This window comes from Leguminivora glycinivorella, chromosome 17 (genome assembly GCF_023078275.1).
Source record: "Leguminivora glycinivorella isolate SPB_JAAS2020 chromosome 17, LegGlyc_1.1, whole genome shotgun sequence".
NCBI lineage: Eukaryota > Metazoa > Arthropoda > Insecta > Lepidoptera > Tortricidae > Leguminivora > Leguminivora glycinivorella.
Genome location: NC_062987.1, coordinates 12,453,258 through 12,474,209, shown reverse-complemented (window position 1 = coordinate 12,474,209; position 20,952 = coordinate 12,453,258). Strand labels below are relative to the sequence as shown.

The following is a 20,952-nucleotide window of genomic DNA, read 5'->3' as shown; positions in this document are numbered from 1 at the left end:
ATTCCCAATAAAAAAAGTATTAAATTTTCCAAACATTCATGCTAATATTATAAATGGGAAAGTCTGTTTGTTTGTCCGTCTTTCACGGCAAAACGGAGCGACGAATTGACGTTATTCTTTAGGTGGAGATAGTTGAAGGGATAGAGAGTGACATAGGCTACTTTTGTCTCTTTCTAACGCGAGCGAAGCCGCGGGCAAATGCTAGTAAAAAATAAATAAAGTCGACAACGAACTATATTAATCCGCTCAAATACAGGTAAACGAAACGGGCTTCTTTCGTTACATGTAACGACATCTATGGAGTGGCGCAAACACTAAACAACACCTTAAGATGACATGCGCAGAATCTTCGCATCTTAGCCAGCGATTCTATGATCTATACAATAAAGTTTGAATTCGCTTGCAGTTTTCACGCAGGCGCCCTACGATTGATTTTCAGTGTCGCTGTGAGCTTGACAGATGTATGTTGTGGAAATCTATTTAAGATCATTTAAAGGCAACAAAATAAGTGTTTGATTCAGCAATAATGAAGATTGAAGGTAATTTACTATACTATTTGTTTAGTAGCTATTACCCGAATCTTTAGGAGTTCCCTTTTGTGAGATTATCAGACCACTGCGTTACAATTCATTATTGTGGATCTTATTGCTTTGTTATCAATAATTTAGAAAAATACCTACTTATTATTAGAAGAGAAGTTTTAATTCAGTAATAAACGTAAATAATTATCTTTGTACATACACCTGTGTTTAAAAAATAGCCATTATAATGTTTTTTGGTTATGAATGTTTACATTGTTTACGATACAGTTACACTTATCAAAGTTATCAATCATCATAATCAGAGGATGTATACCCGGGTAAGATGAGCAATTTTTCTGCGATACCCACGGGAAGAAAGGGGGTGGCGAAATTCTTAACCCGTCACCACACGGGCAAACAAATAATACATTATTAAAATGTAAAAATCTACATCACTACTTTTGGTGCTATCTGCACCTGTGATTAAATAACTTTTTTTCAAAAACAACAATAATTATCCTCGTATTATACCAGACTTGATATCAATCAACATGCTCATTGTCATTGACATACATGTCCACAAAAGTGTATTTGGTGAGCGGATAAAGGAATTTTTGACCCGTAAGGGCATTGTGAGCGGTGGGATTAGGGCGTTATCGGCGTAATACGGTGGGTCGCTGATGAGTACCACCAGGGGCCTTGTTCGATGAGACACATTGCCGGGAAGAATGGTAAGCTTTGTCAACATAATTGGGGCAATAATATTTTTTATTGGTTGTACGGTCATTGAGCTTAACCATATTTCTAAAGAAAGAACTATCGAAGATGACAAGACGAGACGACGAAAAGACGAGAAGGGGCTTAAGCTACTTAATATCCCCACGAGACATTATGAGCGCGAATATTTACATTTGGTCATAATGATGCCCAAAATAATAATTTTACATGTTCCCATTCAAAGTCACACATACAGACCCAACCACAACAGTAGGTGCTGGGAATCCACAGCCAACTCGGCACCAGCCCCTCTAGCACAACTCTAGCGCGACAAGGCAAGTTATGCTAAAGGGTCAGTTGTCTATTCGTAGTCGTTTCCCTCGACAAAGTGAGAAACGGTTGGATTCCCCTCCAAAAACGTTGGCACTGAATTCGATAAGATGGCTGTCTATACAATTGGCCAGTGTGTCAGTTCACTCTCTCGCCGCTTGTGACAGACACCCCGACATATGGACCGCGCACTTGTCGACGCAAGCGCATAATTTGTCCTCCATTACGCCTACAGGTCCACAACTTTACAAACCACTTGCATCTACCACTAACCTCGTAGAAATACTGTTCATTTTGATCAAAGTAGGGGCTAAAATAAGTTGGTGGAACATAATAGAGAGGGTCCGATTAAAGGCTCGTCTTTCTGCCAACTGTTCGATCCGAGAGAGGGTGGCCACATTTAATTATGCATTCCGACTATTGAAAGTAGTACTTTGTAATGGATTTTATAGTGACACAGTACCTACTTAGGAGTAGATGTTAATAATATTAATGTCAGTGATCAAAGACTGTTAAAAACACAAGTATAGGGTTCTTCAAAAAAGGAGTGTACAAGTTTCAAATGGGTCGGCAACGCGCATGTGACACCCCCTGAGTTGCACGCGTCCATATGTTACAGTGACCGCTTTCCATCAAGCGGACCGTATACCTGTGTGCTACTGACGTGGTGTAAAAAATGTGTTTCATAAAGAATAAAAATTGTAATTAATTTTACTTTTAGAAGCAAAATTTTACTTGCTTACGTAAATAGCCCTAGTATAGGCTATTTACGTAAGCAAGTAAATTTTCCTCAATAGTACATTAGGTACATTTAGTTGTGCTTGCGTTATTTTTACCAACCGTAAAGTAACGTTCACTGGCTATTTTAAAAATCAACATAAGACTAAAAAAACTGTCGTTTTTAAATTTCTTTAAAGTAATTTGCCATTCGATGTGATCTTGATCAGTTCAAAATGTGTCAGACAAAGTTTGTATATACAATGACTCATAACATAACTATTAAAATTTTTTACAAACTTTAACAATATGTAAAATAAGCTAATTTGACGTCAAACATTTAATTTGACGTGCATTTACAAATGAAATGGGCAGGAGTGAAATGAAGTGTGAATATTGTCTCCGCGGGGTATGGGAGTCCCCTGGGGTTGCCAGCTGCCCTACCCTACCCTTTAGTACTCGTACAATGGCGTTCAAATTACAGACAGGTACCATTCAGTGTTGATCTTGTTTCATTGTTTATTTGTCGCGAATATTGACGGCACGTGCGGACTGTTGTGACCGAGTTTCGACTTAAATTGATTTGGCAACTGTTGCGTGTTTTGATTTACTGTTATCTTGTATTGTTACTTGTTTGGCACACGCATTTTCTTATGGGAAAGAAAGAAACCTAGGTACTAAATCTGCGAATTTAACCCGGATATTGAACCCAAAATCTAAAAGTAAATCCTGCAGATTTAGTAAGTCAGAAAAATAACTAGCAGACTTCTGGGTACCTAACTAACCAATCTCACAATCGCTTACGCTTCGCAAAGTCGTGACAGAGACAGAGCCAGACTGCGTTTCGATAGCGACGTAGTGACAACGATTGTGACTTCGGCTAGGCCAGCTGGTTGGCAATGACCTGAATGTTGACCACTTATGACGAGCTGTTAGTTGAGTTTGCAGTTAGTGCCCTAGTCTGGACACACAAATAATACTTTTAATTTCTAAAATATTATAATCTATTGATTTAAAGCATTCATAGTACTGTTCCTGTCCTCACTGGTATCTGCACTGCGTCGTGGTCCACATCATCCCCACGGGCAGTCGCCGGTAGACCAGAAACATCACCACTACAGACCGCCTCGTAGTGCGGAGTCTCTCACGTCAGACGCTCAGTTACTCCACGATGTGCAGTGAGTGCTTTGTTTTGAAATTATTTCTAGTCTCAATAGCCTTGGTGATGCGGTATGGACCACATCAACCCCACGGGCAGTCGCCAATATACCAGAAACACCACCACTACAGACCGCCTCGTAGTGCGGAGTCTCTCACGTCAGACGCTCAGTTACTCTACGATGTGCAGTGAGTGCTTTGTTTTGAAATTATTTCTAGTCTCAATGGCCTTGGTGATGCGGTATGGATCACATCAACCCCACAGGCAGTCGCCAATATACCAGAAACACCACCACTACAGACCGCCTCGTAGTGCGGAGTCTCTCACATCTGACGCTCAGCTACTCCATGATGTAGGTACATAACCGGGTGTAGGTACAGTGAGTGCTTTGTTTTGAAATGATGTCTACTCTCAATGGCCTTTGCAATGCGTTCATCCCCACCACATCATCCCCACGGCCAGTAGACTAGAAACACCACGACTTCAGACCGCCGTCATAGTGTGGGGTCGCTTACGTCAGATGCTCAATTACTCCAAGATGTACGTAAGTAAAGTAAGTGCGATGATTGCTAAGATTGCTAAACAATAGAACTTTGAAATCCAAATGACCTTCAACTAACGATAAGTCTCATGGAGATATTAAAAGAAGAAGATGTTTGCCTGGTTGTGATTTAATTAAAAATTGACTTGTCTCCTTTCAGGCACATAGAAGAAGACTCAAAGGTTTTGACGCCAGAGGCGCTTGCGAAGATGACACCTGAAGAACTGGAGTTCCACTATTTCTCCGCTCACGATTTCGACAGGAATTCTAAATTAGATGGGCTAGAACTACTGAAGGTAATAAAACTTTAATAATTTAAAGAGAGAAAAGAAAAATGGGTAGGTAGGTACTTGACTTTCATTTCCAAAAAAAGTTTATGAGGTTCAAGCACAGAAGGCGATTGTAGCTCCCAGACATCGGATTCCGTGGGGCGAAACTTCTTGACAGCTAGGGACTTCCTATATCGATAAACTCATTTATCGATACTAGTTCTATATAAGGTCCTAATTTATTAGTTGCAGATATTTTAACACATGATACTTTACATTAAAATAATTAACTTTAAATATAAATTAAGAAATCTTTTCATGTAACTTTTTTGATTTCATTTTCCTAACAAAAAAATTAATTATAATTTCGTCTAAAAAAAAATCATCATGTGACAATAACACTGTCTGTCATGTCAACAATTGTTTGTTGTAAATGTCGTAAAGGTTCGGCGGGAAAACTGCACATGTCATTGAAGTGGCCAGTTACAGTTAAGTGGTACGTAAAAGAGGTACTAGAATCTGTTCAATGAGTTTTCATTTAATAATCACATAAACAGGGTGTTTTTACGTAGCAAATTTGTTTTTCCGTTTTCTCCAAAAAACATCGTAAAAGCTGTAATGTTTCACGGTTTAATATACTCCAGAGACCGAGTACTATCAGCTGTAGAAATATCTGCATCTAATAAATTAGGACCTTATATACTAGTGACCGCCCCCAACATTGTGTGTGTTTTTTGTAACTATTGTTCTGAAGACCAGTATGAAATTCATACATAGCGTCTAAAATAAATAGCGTCGAAATAAATTGTGACGAGTAAACTTTTAAAAACGTTTTCAAAAAAGAAGAAGAAAATTGAGTTCTTATTTTATTATATAATGTTTTTTTTTATACTACGTCGGTGGCAACCAAGCATACGGTCCGGTGCGGTGGAAAGCGGTTACCGTAACCTATGGACGCCTGCAACTCAAACAGTGTCACATGCGCATACTCTTTTAATAAAAAAATATTTTCTAAGCAAACCTTTGTGTGATCACTAGTATTTAGAACTAGTATCGATAAATGAGTTTATCGATATAGGAAGTCCCTAGCTGTCAAGAAGTTTCGCCCTACGGAATCCGATGTCTGGTAGCTCCACATGGCATGATAGTGTAATTTTGCTTTCTCATTTATGCAGCTAAAAACCGTAATAATATAAAGCATTATTTTATCTTCATTTCAGGCAGTGTATCATACAATAGAACACGAAGCTCACGATCCTGATAACGATTCTTCTATAGAGCCTGAAGCAAACGAACTGGATGCATATATAGGTATGTAATTTTCATCACACCATTATACACGGCTTTCTTTTTTTTTATTCCACGTCGGTGGCAAACAGGTATACGGTCCACCTGATGGAAAGCGGTCACCGTAACCTATATGGACGCCTGAAACTCAAAGGGTGTCCCATGCGCGTTGCCGACCCATTAGAAACTTGTACACTCCTTTTTTGAAGAACCCCATACTGTAGTTCATCGGAAATACCTCGGCAGGGAGCTCATTCCACAGCCGGAGCGTCCGCAGGAGGAAATTCCTCTGAAACCGCACGGTACGCGACCATTTAGGTTGCAAGGTGTGTGGATAAGCGCCCGCCCTGTCGATGGCGAGCGGTGCGATGATGAAAAGTGGACGTTGGCATCATGTCAAACAGTTCCTCAGAACACAACCCATTGTACAGGCGATAGAACACACATAGGCGAAGTTTCTCCTTAGACTAAATAATCCGAGTATATTCCAATTACTATGCCCATTTCAATTGCGCATGTAGCCGTTAAATAAATAGTAGTTAGGAGTATTTATTATCACGTGGGACTCCTTAATATCGTTATCAGGTTTTTGGACCTCATAGCTAATATCTATAGGTAATTTCTAATTTATATTCCTTGAAGAAAGAGGTGCACCAATATATGCCCCAACTGGCAGGCAAGCATGGTCGCGTGATTAATGATAAAGCACTAGGCCGTCCCTATCGAACGTACAAATAGTGCCATAGGGACGGCCTGATTTTTTATCATTTATCGCGCGACCATGCCTGCCTGCCTGATCTGATACCTCTGCTAGACATTCGACGAGCGGCGTGGGAAGTAGCGAGGGAAGTAGGCAGAGGCATAGTGTGGCCGCGCTACTCGTCATGCCGCTCGTCATGCTCCTCGTCATGCCCACCGCTCTCTATTTTGTCGGTTTTTTGGCGCGAGTCAAAGGGCCGCCAACAATTTAGTGCGATTAGTCGCTCGAGTAGGGCAGTGTGTGGCCGGAGAGGGCACCACTGCAGCAGCGCGAGGGGCAGCGCGAGGAGCATAGTGTGGCAGAGGTATGAGGTACTATGTATTTTACAGCACTAGTGGACCGGACTCTACAAAGTGACGACACAGATGGCGACGGCTACGTGTCGTACGCGGAATACCGCGCCGCCCGCGCCATCAACCCCAGCGAACGGACGCCGAGGGTTCTCGCTGCTAACTCTCCGCCTTAACACTGATCCTTGTCATTGTTAGACTATACATAGTTGGATTAATCAGGTCGTATATTTTATTTAAAAAGCTAAAGCCATTGGTAGCGAGTATGTATCTCACTGCACAAATGGTTCGTGCACATATATATATATTTCGATTTTCGATTTCCGATTTCTGTGGCGGCGACCTCAGCAACTATGGATTACGCCTTTTATGGGCTCTAATATAGCTGGCCAGGCCGAACTTCGTCTTAAAGACTCTTTGGCAAGTGCTACAATAAAGTTGGCCGGAGGTATTGTATGTATACGTAGGAGGGCTTCGGTCTGTCTTTGCGTTGCTGGCGTTTGGCATCTAAAGTATTGAGGCGGCTTTCCTCGAATACTTTGATATTCTTAACCTCTACCTACGTAGTGTCACAGGTAGTGTCGTCAACTGACAAGAAAGAGGACAGTATGTATCAAGTGATAAGATGTACATGAATCATGTTTTGGCCTGTCAGATAATTATGAACAAACTGTCTGTCGCTGCAGTCAGCATAAAATAAGAATTTTCTGTTGATTTTGACAGAATTTGACAATAAAGACAATGTTTAGGAATGGAATTGGTTGAGCCTAAGAATGGTCTAATAATGTAGGTACCTAGTGTTTTTTACCATAAAGTAAGAGTCATATTTGCATCTGGTTAACAGTGTGCAGCAATGTGCGTAGCCGAATGCACAAACGCTCACGAAACGCTCACGATAATATCTCTTTCGTAGCTATCTATCTCTATCGTATTGGCGCGACAGAGCCAGACTACATTTCTGCGGCGTTTCGGTGGCGTTTCAGCTACGGGGCCAGGTTACATATCTTTATTTGTTTTGGATAGATATAACTGCAATTTTTGATTGGAGGGGTGTCACTTTTGACACAGACAAAATTCATAACATGTTATTAGTTATTATTACAATCAAAATATTCCTCTAGGTTTACTTAAGTATGAAGAAAATGTGACCAAAATACATTAAGAACAAGGAGTAATTGCAGTCTATATTTGCTTGTCTGCACATTACGTGTACAAATATTGTCAAAATATTTAATTATTTATTACGTAATTATGTTCCTTTAAAATGACAACACGATTATTGTAAATAGAATATGTAGTTTAATTAAATGTTACATTTTAAACCTTCATAGGTATTACACATTCCTGTACGTGTATACTTATTTACTATTTACATGACTAAACAGTTACGAGACCATTAACTGAGAACAGTCAAAAGTTAAATATAATAAACTGAGCCCAAGTAGCAATTGATAATATTTACAGTTCTTCTTATAGCTTTGTTAAAACTTATTCTGATAATGACGAAACTAACACCCGGTAATCAGACATGTATAAAGAAATTTGGGAAGAGAAACTAAATTTAGGTACGTGAATATAAGTAGGTACATAATATTTATTTACAAAATACTGACTTATAAATAAGGTAAGATACTTATGATATTCTCTTTCCCTGATTACTTAGAATTACCAAGACTGTAATTTTGGTCAGACAATTGTTTTGCAGGGTTTTGGAAGAAGATATCATTGTGTGTCAGTTTGTTTGTAGGAAAAAAAAAATTCAACTTTGTACATTTGTCAAACAGGCTGCCTTTTCTACTGTCCAACCAGGTATGTCAGACTATATTATTAATTAATAGGTCTATTTGTTTGGTTATCCATTTATTTCTTCACATTGGTAACGAGTGTCGCAGTTCATGCCTTCCTCGCCCCAGGCTGATGCTTCCTTGATGCCCTTTGACACCTCTTCGTATGGTTCCAATTCGATGCTGTTCCTGTAAAAAAAAGTAGTCCAACTACAAATGTGTCCAAAGTTTATAAATTGGGAGTTCGTAACAGCACCCAAAAAGATCCAATACTTGGGTTTTGGTATAAGTTCCACAGAAGAACTAATCTATGGCATTCAGTAGATACGGTCACCAAAATGTATGAAAGCCAAAGTTATTTTCGCTAAACTACGAGTAAAAGTTGCTCATCATAACCTATATAAATTAATTGACTGTGATCATTTTGTGTGGAGTTGGACCATGCTTAACACGAATTTCCATGCTAAGTGTAAATAGTACTACGAAAATATACATGTATGTATTGTGTTGTCACTGCCCGGCCTGCAAACTCTTCCTAACTATCCTACCAAAAGGGTACCAGTTGCCGTACCCTTGCAGCAATCTCGCTCCTTGCAGCAGAATCTCAGCTCCTGATGAATACAGATCAGCCTACTGTGGCTTATTGCACTAGACGTGATACAGGCGCGCACTCTCTGGTTTGTTGTCCCGCTAGGTAACTTAGGTATATCAAAATCTCATCCTCTCACCTATGCGTTGTTACTTGTTACTAACAAGACAGTAAACTTAAAGTTAGAACACCAAGCGTGTAACTGTAAAGTCAACCAATTTGAATCATAGGCCACTGAGAACCTTTGCGCAGTAAACTTATTAAATAAAATATCTGTGTCAAATAGAACACTGTGTTAATAGGACAGGGTTCTAGAGTGACAAATTGTGCTTACCCTTGCAGCAATCTTGCTCCCTGCAGCAGAATCTCAGCTCCTGATGAATAAAGAGCAGCTTGCTGAGGCTTCTTGCACGAGAGGCGGTACAGGCAGCCGTAATCTCTACTCTGTTGCCCAGCAAGGTAGCTCAGGTACAGCATGATTTCGTCTTCCGTGATGTATGAAGCGTTTGTGTTATCTGGGAAATTAAAATAGTGAATTTAGAGATACGAATAAGATTGATAAAGGACCGGTACCGATTTTTGAATCTCGAACGCACGAATTCGCCGTTCAAAAGTCTCTGGAAAACGACGAAATGCTATTTTTGAAAAAGAACGACTTGTAATTTTGAATTTAATGATAACATCAACTCACAGATGTCATATATACCATAGATCAAGCAAACGTATCTACTTAGCGTGTCAAATGAACTCAGTGAAATCCACTGAGTTGTCCGTCTTTACTCGCAGCTTGCAGCTTTCGGGCGTCAATTTTTGTAAGTTGAAGTCAACCAAAATATAAAAAATGCCTCGTTACGTGATATTCAATTGCAACAACACAAAAATTATGAACAATCAAGAGCCTGAGACATATTTAAAATTACAGGCAAGAATCAACTTCAGAACAAAATTTGACACGCTCGGCCCCTATACAAATATATGAATTTGTTTCTTCTATCTAAATTAAGTTCTGTGCATCAACTCCTTTTCGATTCTGTTAGTAGAATTTAAATCGCTGGTAGTGGAGATATTATTGAAAGAAATTCAGGAAATCGAGTGGTTGTGGTTGACATTCAAAAATTGGCCACCTGACCAAATAGATTTGGTCTTTGATATTAGAATATCAAAAGGCTTATCAATTATTTTATTACCTACACCCAATTATACAGAAGGACAAACAAGGTTGCAATCCACGATTTTAAACTACAATGCACCAAATAAATATATGTAAAAGTTACTTTCGAAATTAAGTGTTGAATATCGGGTCAAATATTCGATCGTCGAAATTCCCAGTAGAAAAAGAAATGTTTATGTTTAGTTAGACTAACAAATTGATTTCTGTTTTCTCGGTTTCTTTACATTTTGTTATTATAGTTTGTGTTATCGACTTATCATGAACGAGAACGATTGGTAAAGAGGGCAGGCAGTTATAGTAACTGAGAAAGCCTGTATCCAGTTGTCAGCAGTGGTTTCAAGTGTTCATGATGAGGTACAGCGGGCCAAATCTCGACTGGAGGGCAATCGTACCTGATCATTTTTTTCTATTAATACACTAAAATGTTGAGACTGAACACGCCTACCATGTATAACCGGTGGACACCCTATTTAATAATGCTGACATTGTAAAACATGGAAAAAATGGACCAGATACATTTGTCCCCCAGTCGAAATTAGCCCCGCTTTACCTTATGTAAAATTAGCACTGTGCTTGTCTAACTTATTCATAAATTAGTTGACACTTTGGGACGATATTAAATCCTCCGGGAGCTGGTTCCAAGCATAAAATTAAATCAGAATACTGGTGAATTACTCCCCAAATGTATGGGTCTATATTAATTCGCATAACTGAATACTCCTAATATGAATTGGCATACCGTTTATTACGCATAACGTTTAATACGCATATCATTATTTCGCATAACAGATTTCGTATAATGCTAATGCGCATAATGTAAATTGTTATAACGATGAATTGGTATAAGTATAATAAGCATAACTTTGTTTCGTAGAATGTTTAAATGGCATACAAGAAAATTATATTTTCACCACACTAACGGGTAACGGCTTACTTTTCTGTTCGAAAACAGATAGCAAAATTGCATTTTATCCACAAGAGTGCAAAGTAATTTCATACAAATTTTAACTTGATGTCTTAAGCTAGCTGATAGAATTTTACCTATAAATGATGATTTTGAATCATAAATATTGAAGAAATCGATGGATTTGATTTAGTTTGATGTTTTATAGTCAGTATTTTGTTCGTGTTGGGGTGGTGAAAAATTTGGTTTTCAAACTTATATTTGAATCTTCCGCTTGCTCGGGTATCAGTATCGGCACGTGCGATCAGCGAAAATCTGAACGATGAGATAATATTATTTATTAAATACTATCCATTTTCAATTTCTTTAGTAAGGTACAGCGGGGCAAATCTAGACTAAAAGGCAATTGTAACTAATCCATTTTTTTCATTACTACACTATTTCCATTATTCCATTATTACATGTACCCACTGAACACACTTACTACATAACTCGTAGACATTCTATTTTCTGAAATAATAAGTAATGTATAAATAAAATAAAGACTCCTTAACTCAAATAATCTTTTTAATTTAAGATTAGTAGATAAGTTCATAAATGCATGTATGTTTCTTAAAAATAAACAGTTTTTTTTTTAATAATGCAAACATTGTAAAACATGGAAGAAATTGACCAGTTACATTTGCCCCCCACTTGAGATTTTCCCCGCTGTACCTTACTTAGCCCTATTTTTTTCATGCTTAATAAGTGAGACAGTATAAAATTAAACACTCAAAATCGAGCGCTCGAAATTGGAAAATCAGCCCCTGATTGATCCAATCGCTTTCTCCATACAGTTAGTAAGTATGGCAATTCATTTTAGGATAATTAAAGTTATACGAAATAATAGTATGCAAATTTCAATTATGCAAATTCATTGTTATGCGAAATAAGAATTATGCATTTTTAATATTATGCTTATTCAATGTTATGCCAAATATGTTATGCGAATTAATGATAGGCGAAATAGAGGGCACCCCAAATGTATAGTTAAGGCATTTAATTAATTGTATGTAACAATGAACACTAACACTTAGTACGAGCTGATCAGGAGCCAGACGTGTCGGATAATCTCCACAATGGGATTAAGTGCGGACACGACAACCACATCAGAGGGTGGACTCATCTTTGACAAAAATAATTCGTACGTATTTAGCGAGGCGTTTAAATAAAGGTACTTATATATTGAGCCATTCGCGGCATGCATCGCCTTAATACGGCTTGCACTGAGACATGCATGGCTTAAATAAGTACAGTCGAGTTCATAAATATGTGTACAGTTTTTCATCTTATTGCAACGAATTAAGGTGAAGAAATGTACACATATTATGAACTCGACTGTACATGGACTATATATTAGAATTTAGATGTCAATTAGGTACATTTTTATTTTGATAATGCTAAGTAATTTTGTGAAAATATTTCTCGTTTTTAAGCAAGACAATGCACTTGGTCGATTGCTACAGGAGCGCTTTGACAGGACATTTGTGTAAAGCCTGATTTACGAGATCTCGCGCGAGAGTTTCATTACAATGCGGTATTTGATCGGCCAGCTTAAGTTGATATAACTGTCGCACCAGTCCGCCATGCAACTAAAATCGCATGCGAAGTCGCGGATGCAACCAAGTCTTGTCCGTATGGTAAGCGATAAAGTAGGCCGGACTAGACTTCGACTCGTTGTTAGTTTACATCAAAGAAGAATCCTTATGCTTCATGTGCGATAACATCCTTGCCGTCTAACATTCCAACGATTATGAGCCACATTTGGGAGTAATTTCCAGTATTTCGATGTTCACGATGACGTGGCGATTTAGTGAACTTACAAAAATTTAAAAGAAAAAGAGAAAATTGAAATTAATCTATTTAAAAATATTTTAAGCGGGTTACTCACGTATTAAGTCGATATAGCGTTCGACATGTTTCGGTTCTATTTCGAGAACCTTTCTCAAGAGTAGCGACCCCGCCTTTACATGTCGAGAGCGCGACGCATACTGCGGGCGCTTGCTCGAACTCGAACATGTCGAACGCTATATCGACTTAATACGTGAGTAACCCGCTTAAAATATTTTTAAATATGTATGAATCTCACGGGAGTTTTATAGTTAAAATTGAAATTAATCTATCTAAACATTTCCTTTTCCACTAGTTAACTGGGAATTTCGACGATCGAATGTTTGACCATACTCATTTGATTTCAAAAGTTACTTTTGCATATTATTTGATTTATTTGGTGCGTTAAAGGCTCAAATCATGGACTGAAACCTTGTTCGTCCTTTTAAAAACTGTGTAACAATCTATAGGGAACTTGACTGTAGTTAAAATAATAGTTATTTGTTTTACAAGGGGGCAAAGTTGTTTAATCGCGCGTGCCAATATTGAAACCCGAGCAAGCGAAATATTCCAATAAGTGGAATCTTGAGCGTTGCGAGGGTTTCAAGGCACGGAGGTTAAACAAACTTTGCCGCCGAGTGAAACACAAAATGTTTCACCACACCAACACGAACAAAATACTGACTATAAAACATCAAACTAAATGAAATCTATCAATTAAATATTTATAATTCAAAATCATCATGTACACTTGTACAGGTCATTTCTACCAGCCAGCTCAAGATCCAGCCAGCTCTTGTGGATAAAATGCAATTTTGCTATCTATTTTCGAATAGCAAAGTAAGCCTTTATCAGTTGGTGTGGTGAAAAATATTTTATACCATACACGAAATAAAGGATCAGATAATTATAAGAAAAACATGGACAGAAGTTATTTTTGTCCAATACAAAGTAACCGAGTTGAACGTGACGTCACTAAATTCGATTTAATATAAATTCCATATTAACAAGTCGTTGTAATTCATTTTGACACTTCTTAAAAAGAAGCTGATTTGACTAGGAGGCAAGTAGCCTATTGACTCTTGCTTTAAGTCTTTTCATAATAAATTCGGTGAGAACAGTTAATAGGCTAGTTTCCTATACTTTAAAATAATAGTACATTACTACAGAGGCCGGGACAAATGTCAGACCTATCCGGCCTCGCTTCGCTCGGCCGTCTATATGTCTTCGGCCGGCAACCCCACTTCCCGCCGAGGTATGTATAGTGCTTTTCTCAAACATGGTATGAAATAAATAAAGTCTACTGAAAATAGTAAGTTTGGATGGCTGTATCTCCTAAACGGTGCGTCGTAGCGCAAAAATAATTGAATTTTCGTTCCCCTTTAATGCCCCGTATACGCCTATAAAAAAACAAAAAATTAAAAAAAAATAAAAATAAAAATTAAAAAAAAACGAAAAAAATTTTTTTTGTATGAAAACGCACCCAAAATCAAATATTGTCTAGGGCCCGTACCAGTTGCAGTCGGCACGTCTATAAAGCCCCTTATAGTTTTTTTTTTAATTGGCTAAATACCTGGATGTTATGTCACAATTATCTGTGTTTGGAAATTAAAAAAGAAGACTTTGCCGGCCTTGGTTTGTATGAAATTCCATTATCTATCAATCGTCCTAGCCGCACCTGCAACGTCATACTTCGCTGCCAATTATAAGGCACATAACATCAATATTTCATACCATGTTTGAGAAATAGTTATTTGTTATACAAGGGGGCAAAGTTGTATTTTAACGCCGAGTGTGGAATTGAAAAACGAGCAAGTGAAAGGATTCTATAGTTGAACCACGAGCGAAGCGAGTGGTTCGAGAATAGAATCCTGAACTTGCGAGATTTTTAACACACGAGAAGTAAAATACATTTGCATCCGAGTGTAACACAAAACTTTTCCCCTCAATGTAGCGAGGAAACTACAACGCAAAAAATGCGTTTATCACTGCTTCCAATAGTTCTACAGGTGGTAAATCATCTTTATTACTAGATTCACCTACTTTTATCAATTTTAAAGCAGTTAATTTGACTTTATTCAAGGTCAAATTACTTTATTCACTAGTGGATAAAATGCGTTTTTACCCGCTGGTATTAAACGACAAAACACGTGTTTCCGAGCTAGTGAGGGGAAAAATATTTTATACAGTGCATGAAATAAAGCACCACATAATTAGAAGAAAATATGGACAGTAGTTATGTTTAAAAATAATTTCTGTTTAATAAGTCAAAAAGAAAGATATAAAGTAAATGAATTGACCGTGACGTCACTCCTCAGTATTTCATAGTAATTCCATATTAGCAAATCGTTTTGACAGTTCTTAAAAAGAAGCTGATTTGACTAGTAGGAAACTAGTCTATTATCTATCTATGTTCGTATGTGAGCAACGTGTGACCGTAACGGTCTAGTGGAGGCAGATGGTCACTGCAGATTAATCGCTTGATGGTCAAACAGTCACCGTGATGGTCATTTATCGAGAGTGCGCCGGATTTCAGTAAATGGATTAAACCGAATTGCCGGAAGCTGTTTTTATTACGTTGTGTACAACGCGCGCTATCAATAATCTTGTTAAGCATGTTTGAGTAAACACCTTTAATAACATCGAATGGAATAGATGTTACATAAGTTACATTTGGTTACTCAGATAACGGTGGTGACTGTTAGCCCTTGTGATGTAGTAGTTAGATGTAGTTTAAAAAAAGGTTGGTAAATGCGCAAAAGCAAGAATATAACTGTTTGTTTTTTCAATATTGTCCATCATGGTATTATGAAACAAGATGGAAAAGCATATCTATTAACTTAATTGAAAATACTAAAACATGAAGTACAGGATGAAGAGGGATAAAAATTTGACGAAAGTTAGTAGGAAGTAATTTAGCGGATTTTAGAGGCAAGTTAAACCATGGAAAGGAGGAGATGAAATCTAGAGAATTAAGAAATGACCTACGACAGTGAGGCATGGAAGAATGAAGTCGGTTAGGGCCACTTGCACCAAGGTTAACCCGAGGTTTAACCCACCATTTTATATGGAATTTGACAGATGACATGCCACTAACCCTGACTTAACACTTTCGCTACCAAGAACCCGACTGTCGGGTACACCGCTCGTAGAAGCGTAGCCGATTACATGGGTTTCCCCGTATGTAGCGAAAATGTCGTAGCGCCGCGTAGAGCCCGGTTTCGAAAGTGTTAAGTGGTTGGTGCAAGTGGGCCTTAAAAATATACAGCGTGTGTATTCCATACGGGCGAATATTTGAATAACGATTAGTATTGGACCTAAGGAGCCTACATGGTTTTTTTATTGAATAGATGAGATTTTTTTTTTCATACATAATAATTCAGCACGCAATGTATTACGTCCACATCAATTAGCGTACCTACATAAACGTCATTACGACATGACGTTTATGTCATGTCAAGTTAATATGGACGGCGTACATTTTAAATCTGACCAAGTAGGTCAGATTTAAAAAAATAATTTCTCTTAATTAATAACACTTTTTAATAAAATGATTATACTATATGATTTGTATGGTTAGATACTATAACTGGATACATTATTCGCCCGTATGGAATCCACACGCTGTATACCGTACCAAGCACAAGTGGGAAAAGCGTAAGCGGCTGATAATTTGGATCGTCCTATTTTGAAACCTACCATCGAGACTCCTGGCGTAGTGATGGCCGCCTTTCCACGCTCCGGCGCCGAAGAACCCAGCAGCAAGGATCAACGCCTTCAGCACGATCAGGATCACCAGGTTTGTCAGGTTCAAGCTGAGGACCTGAGAGAGAGGCGTGTCAATAATTAGATAACAATCAAAACGGAAAATTCGTGCGTTTTCACATTATACGATCCGATATCGGATGTAGGACCGATGTCTCATGCATCACGGGCGCCATCTTGGATTATTTCTATTGAAATCCTTTCGACATCCGATATCGGATCCTATAGTGTGAGAACGGTGGTAAAAGACGTGTGGGTGTTAGAGCTAGTGCCATAAAATATTTGCGTTTTCATAACCAGTTACTAGCATGTACAAAACTAAAGTCCTGAGTTAGTTACCAGTGATACTTAAGGTTCGTAGCGCAAAAATAATCGAATTTTCGTATCCCCTTTGATACCCCGTATACGCTTATAAAAAAACAAAGTTAAAAAAAAATAAGAACTTTTTTTTTTCTCAAAGAAGATATATACAACTTCACTTAAATGAGAATTAAATTACTTATAGTTTAGCATGCATAACATATTATTGTACGCTATGTATTCGTTTACAATTACAAAATTCGATTCGAGTGACTGTGTGTAGGTGACAATTATTACAATATACAAGCAGTAGTTATATTAGCAATTTGAAATTTTTAACAAATAAAAATAACAGTGAAGAATTAATGTGATGAAGAGAAAAGAATAAGATTGCGTCAAATTTTGCAAGGTGCGTAAATAATATCGTTTAATGTAATACATTACCTACCACGGTTACCAGTGCAAGAAGTATAATATTATAATCGAAAGGTTCGAAAAGTGTCTTATAACAAGGGTGAAATAAAAAAGCGAATGTCTATTATGTGAATGTGTTTAGTAAAACGTCCCACTATGTCGGTTACTATTAAGGCGAGATCTACGAGTACTATTGTATCTTTATATGAATAAACTCATGACGAAACCTGCGTTGCGGATACTAGGTTGTAAAATATTTAGTGTTATTTTTGTCCAATAAATATTTCATAAATAAACTGACAAAGCGGCTTTATAGCAGTCGACAATGTGGGACGTTTTCCCGTGCACACTCACATATATATACTTACTACATTAGTTTGTAAATAATAATATGTTCATTCTTCATAAAGGGCATGTTCTTGCCTTGTTTTGATACGACCCCTGAATAAGTCATGCTGATTGGTGCGCGCGAAATTAAGTGAATGAACTTGCGAAAGTATAAGAGCACGCCATTACCAAAATGTACATACATACATACAATCACGCCTGTTTCCCAGAGGAGTAGGCAGAGATGTAACGAAATGTAATAATTCAATAAGCTATTACATTAGCAAATACATTATTTTATTAATTTATTCTTTGTGTATATTTTAGTTATAGTTTTTTATTTATATTTTTTGCAATACTCTAACAGGGTCTCATGTTGTGTTGTGCCTTGACTTTTATATCTGACACCTGTAATAATCTTGTACCAACATGGAAGCAATAAAGAATTGAACTGGATTGAATTGATCTTCAAAGTCGTATCATAACCAGTACAGGACCATAAGCAATTGATAAACCGATATTTAGGTAGGACTTCTTTGCGTCTATGGAATATTTAAAGATACGAAAAAACTTATCCGGCATTATTTTGGCAGACCTTGTATTATATTGGCCACGTTACCCACATATTTGATCGCAATGTCACTAGTAACATAAAAAAAATCTAATAATACTCAACGACGTATTACCGCTAAAGAAATAAACCTTGTATTATTTGGAAACAATGGCCTGCGCCGTAACAGTAACAGTTATCTATAAGGGTGCTTTTTTAAGTGTGCACAAATGATAGTGTATGCGTCATAGTTATTGTATGTAGGAAACCTTTTAAATATTACGTCATCGGTCTGAGAAATAGTCATTATCAGATGACTCAGCGACAGCCCTATTTGCCAAAAATTACTAAAAAAGGGCTTTTTTATCTTCGCGCACAGCCGACAATTTCAAATGCATGTTCTAGGTCTATCTATTCTAGCAGTACTAACATACATACATACATATAATCACGCATGTATCCCATAAAGGGGTAGGCAGAGCACATTAACTACTAAGTTTCAGTGCCTTGTCAAAAAGGGGTTGAAAGAAATCCAAATTGTGACATTGCAGTGACAGGTTGCCAGCCTCTCGCCTACGCCACAACTTAACTTATATCTTACAATCGACTTGTACGATACCCACGAGAAGAAAGGGGGCGGTGAAATTCTTAACCTGTCACCACACGGGGCACGAAAACAGGGCTTTTCAATCTTAGCACACAGCGGACAATTTCAAATGCATGTTCTAGGTCAATCTATTCTAGCAGTACTTACTAACAATTTTAAACTAAATGATATTAAGGTAGTGTCATGTCGACGGTGAAGCACCATGAACTCCCAACTACTTAGGTTTTCGTACTTAGTTAGGAGTTCTAGCACTTCGCCATCGATGTGTAATATAGGCCAAAACTGTCGGAAGCATGAACTGTTGGATTGGAAGGACCATGAATTTATGGCCATATTGAATCGAAGATAATAAATAGGCTTTGGATTTAAATATAAAACAGAAGTTGTTAGTATTTCATTACAGTAAATATTGTTTAATAATGAAATGAAAGTACATAAAGTAAAGTAAAGAAAATAAAAATATAAAGCTACGGATGGAAGGTAACCTAAAACTATTTTTCCGCAGGATTAAATATTTACATGTGATCAAATAGTACAAAAAAGTTAATTGTATGTAGTTAATTCATCATGCATGAAAAGGATCTAAACTTTGAATATCAAAGATGGAGATCTGTTTAGTTTCCGTACACAAAAGTTTTAGGAATCATTCTGGCGTTGATCGATAATTATAATTACTTACGAGTAAATGCAACTGACACTAAGGGCCAATTGCACCAATGAAAAAGGAGGGTTAACCCACCATTCTGTTTGTAATTTGACAGATGACAGCCTACTAACCCTGAGTTAGAAGACATATATAACTCCGTATAGACAGATAAAGTCTAAGAAAAAAGCGTACCTCAGTACCATACAGAAAAAGGTACGGTGGCCTAGATGGCATTACACCATTGGGGTACGCTCAGCTAGATGGCGCTAATGTTAATATTTGACAGTTTAAAACATATCAAGCTAAAAATATGGGCTAAATTGTCAAAACTGAGGCTCAAAAGTTTTAAGCCTGTGTCAAGAGATGGCAAACTATGCACTGTGATTACACATTTTACTTCGACAGTAACTCTCTATAATACTCGATCCTCTTTGGTTGCAAGTAAACATTTTTACAATAATCCTGGCACAGGCAGATGTTCAAAGAATGAGTGCAAAATAGAAAAAAGTGCGATACGAACCTGCGAGACGCAGTCAAAACCAACCTGGCTGCTACCCGTCGACCGCCCCACAAACTCCTTCGCTAAATTCGTGAGGGCCTGCCCCCCAGCACCACTCAGGAAGCTCCCCGCCGAACTCAAGAACGACGACCTTCCGTACTGAGCCGTATCGTTCCCATCACTATCATATCGATCAATCTGCCTCTTGAACGGTATCGGAGGCTTCTCATTAGGCAACAACGCGTTCGTATCAAAACTGTCAAACTTCGGATACATTTTCTTAGCATACTGAGGCGAGGAGTACGCTCCAGAATGCTCCGAAGCTACCAGGAGCACAGGAACGAATAGGAGTGCGTAGGCGACCATGTTGGGCGAGGGTGGGTCCGCGACTGGAGGAACAGGTAGTGCTGATAGGATTGAGACGGCTCGGACATGCCTGGCTGTTTTATCTCTTCCTTCGCTTTTGTTTGTCGCACGCACGATGACATCTGCTAATGGTGCTATTGTTGTTGCTTTGTAGTGGCCGCGTGGTTATTTCCATGGGGAATGTTGACGTTTTGCAATAGGGTATTAAAATGTTGGTATGATTTTGTAATGTGTATAGTGAATTAATACCGTCCTAAGTAAGGCAGTAATAAATACGTTGTACGTAGAGTACATAATGTAGGAATGCTTTTAAAGACATTTAAGAAATGCTCTATGTTTATACATACATAGTGTAGTTTGTAATGTAAACAAATTTCTCTTGTTTCATGAATAAACAAAAATTTCAAGCTAGCCAGGATGTCGCCGTCGACGGATACGTCTGGGAGGACATCATCATCATCAGTTTGTAAGTAATAATAGCCATAACTCGAGCAGAGTTTTATTAATAACATTGACATTTGTTCGTGGTATGATCGTAATCATTTTTTTAGATGGGCTTATTCTTGGCCA

The 20,952-nt window shown here is 37.9% G+C and overlaps 2 protein-coding genes across 3 annotated transcripts; one reads left to right on the top strand and one right to left on the bottom strand.

The window, feature by feature from the left end:
• Nucleotides 1–460: 460 nt before the first annotated feature.
• Nucleotides 461–8,063, top strand: LOC125235417 (multiple coagulation factor deficiency protein 2 homolog). The gene is made up of 5 exons (XM_048141974.1): nucleotides 461–539; nucleotides 3,304–3,463; nucleotides 4,146–4,281; nucleotides 5,475–5,565; nucleotides 6,631–8,063. The coding sequence occupies exons 1-5, from the start codon at nucleotides 527–529 to the stop codon at nucleotides 6,765–6,767; spliced, it is 537 nt and encodes a 178-aa protein (XP_047997931.1). The 5' UTR covers nucleotides 461–526; the 3' UTR covers nucleotides 6,768–8,063.
• An 87-nt stretch (nucleotides 8,064–8,150) lies between these two features.
• LOC125235416 lies at nucleotides 8,151–20,446 on the bottom strand. Of its 2 annotated transcripts, none has more exons than XM_048141972.1 (4): nucleotides 20,038–20,446; nucleotides 16,608–16,731; nucleotides 9,299–9,479; nucleotides 8,151–8,564 (listed from the first exon to the last, which is right to left on the bottom strand). In XM_048141972.1, the coding sequence occupies exons 1-4, from the start codon at nucleotides 20,380–20,382 to the stop codon at nucleotides 8,444–8,446; spliced, it is 771 nt and encodes a 256-aa protein (XP_047997929.1). In that variant the 5' UTR covers nucleotides 20,383–20,446; the 3' UTR covers nucleotides 8,151–8,443. The 2 variants fall into 2 exon arrangements, with proteins under 2 accessions (XP_047997929.1, XP_047997930.1); XM_048141973.1 differs by having other exon boundaries at nucleotides 20,062–20,446.
• Nucleotides 20,447–20,952: the final 506 nt, after the last annotated feature.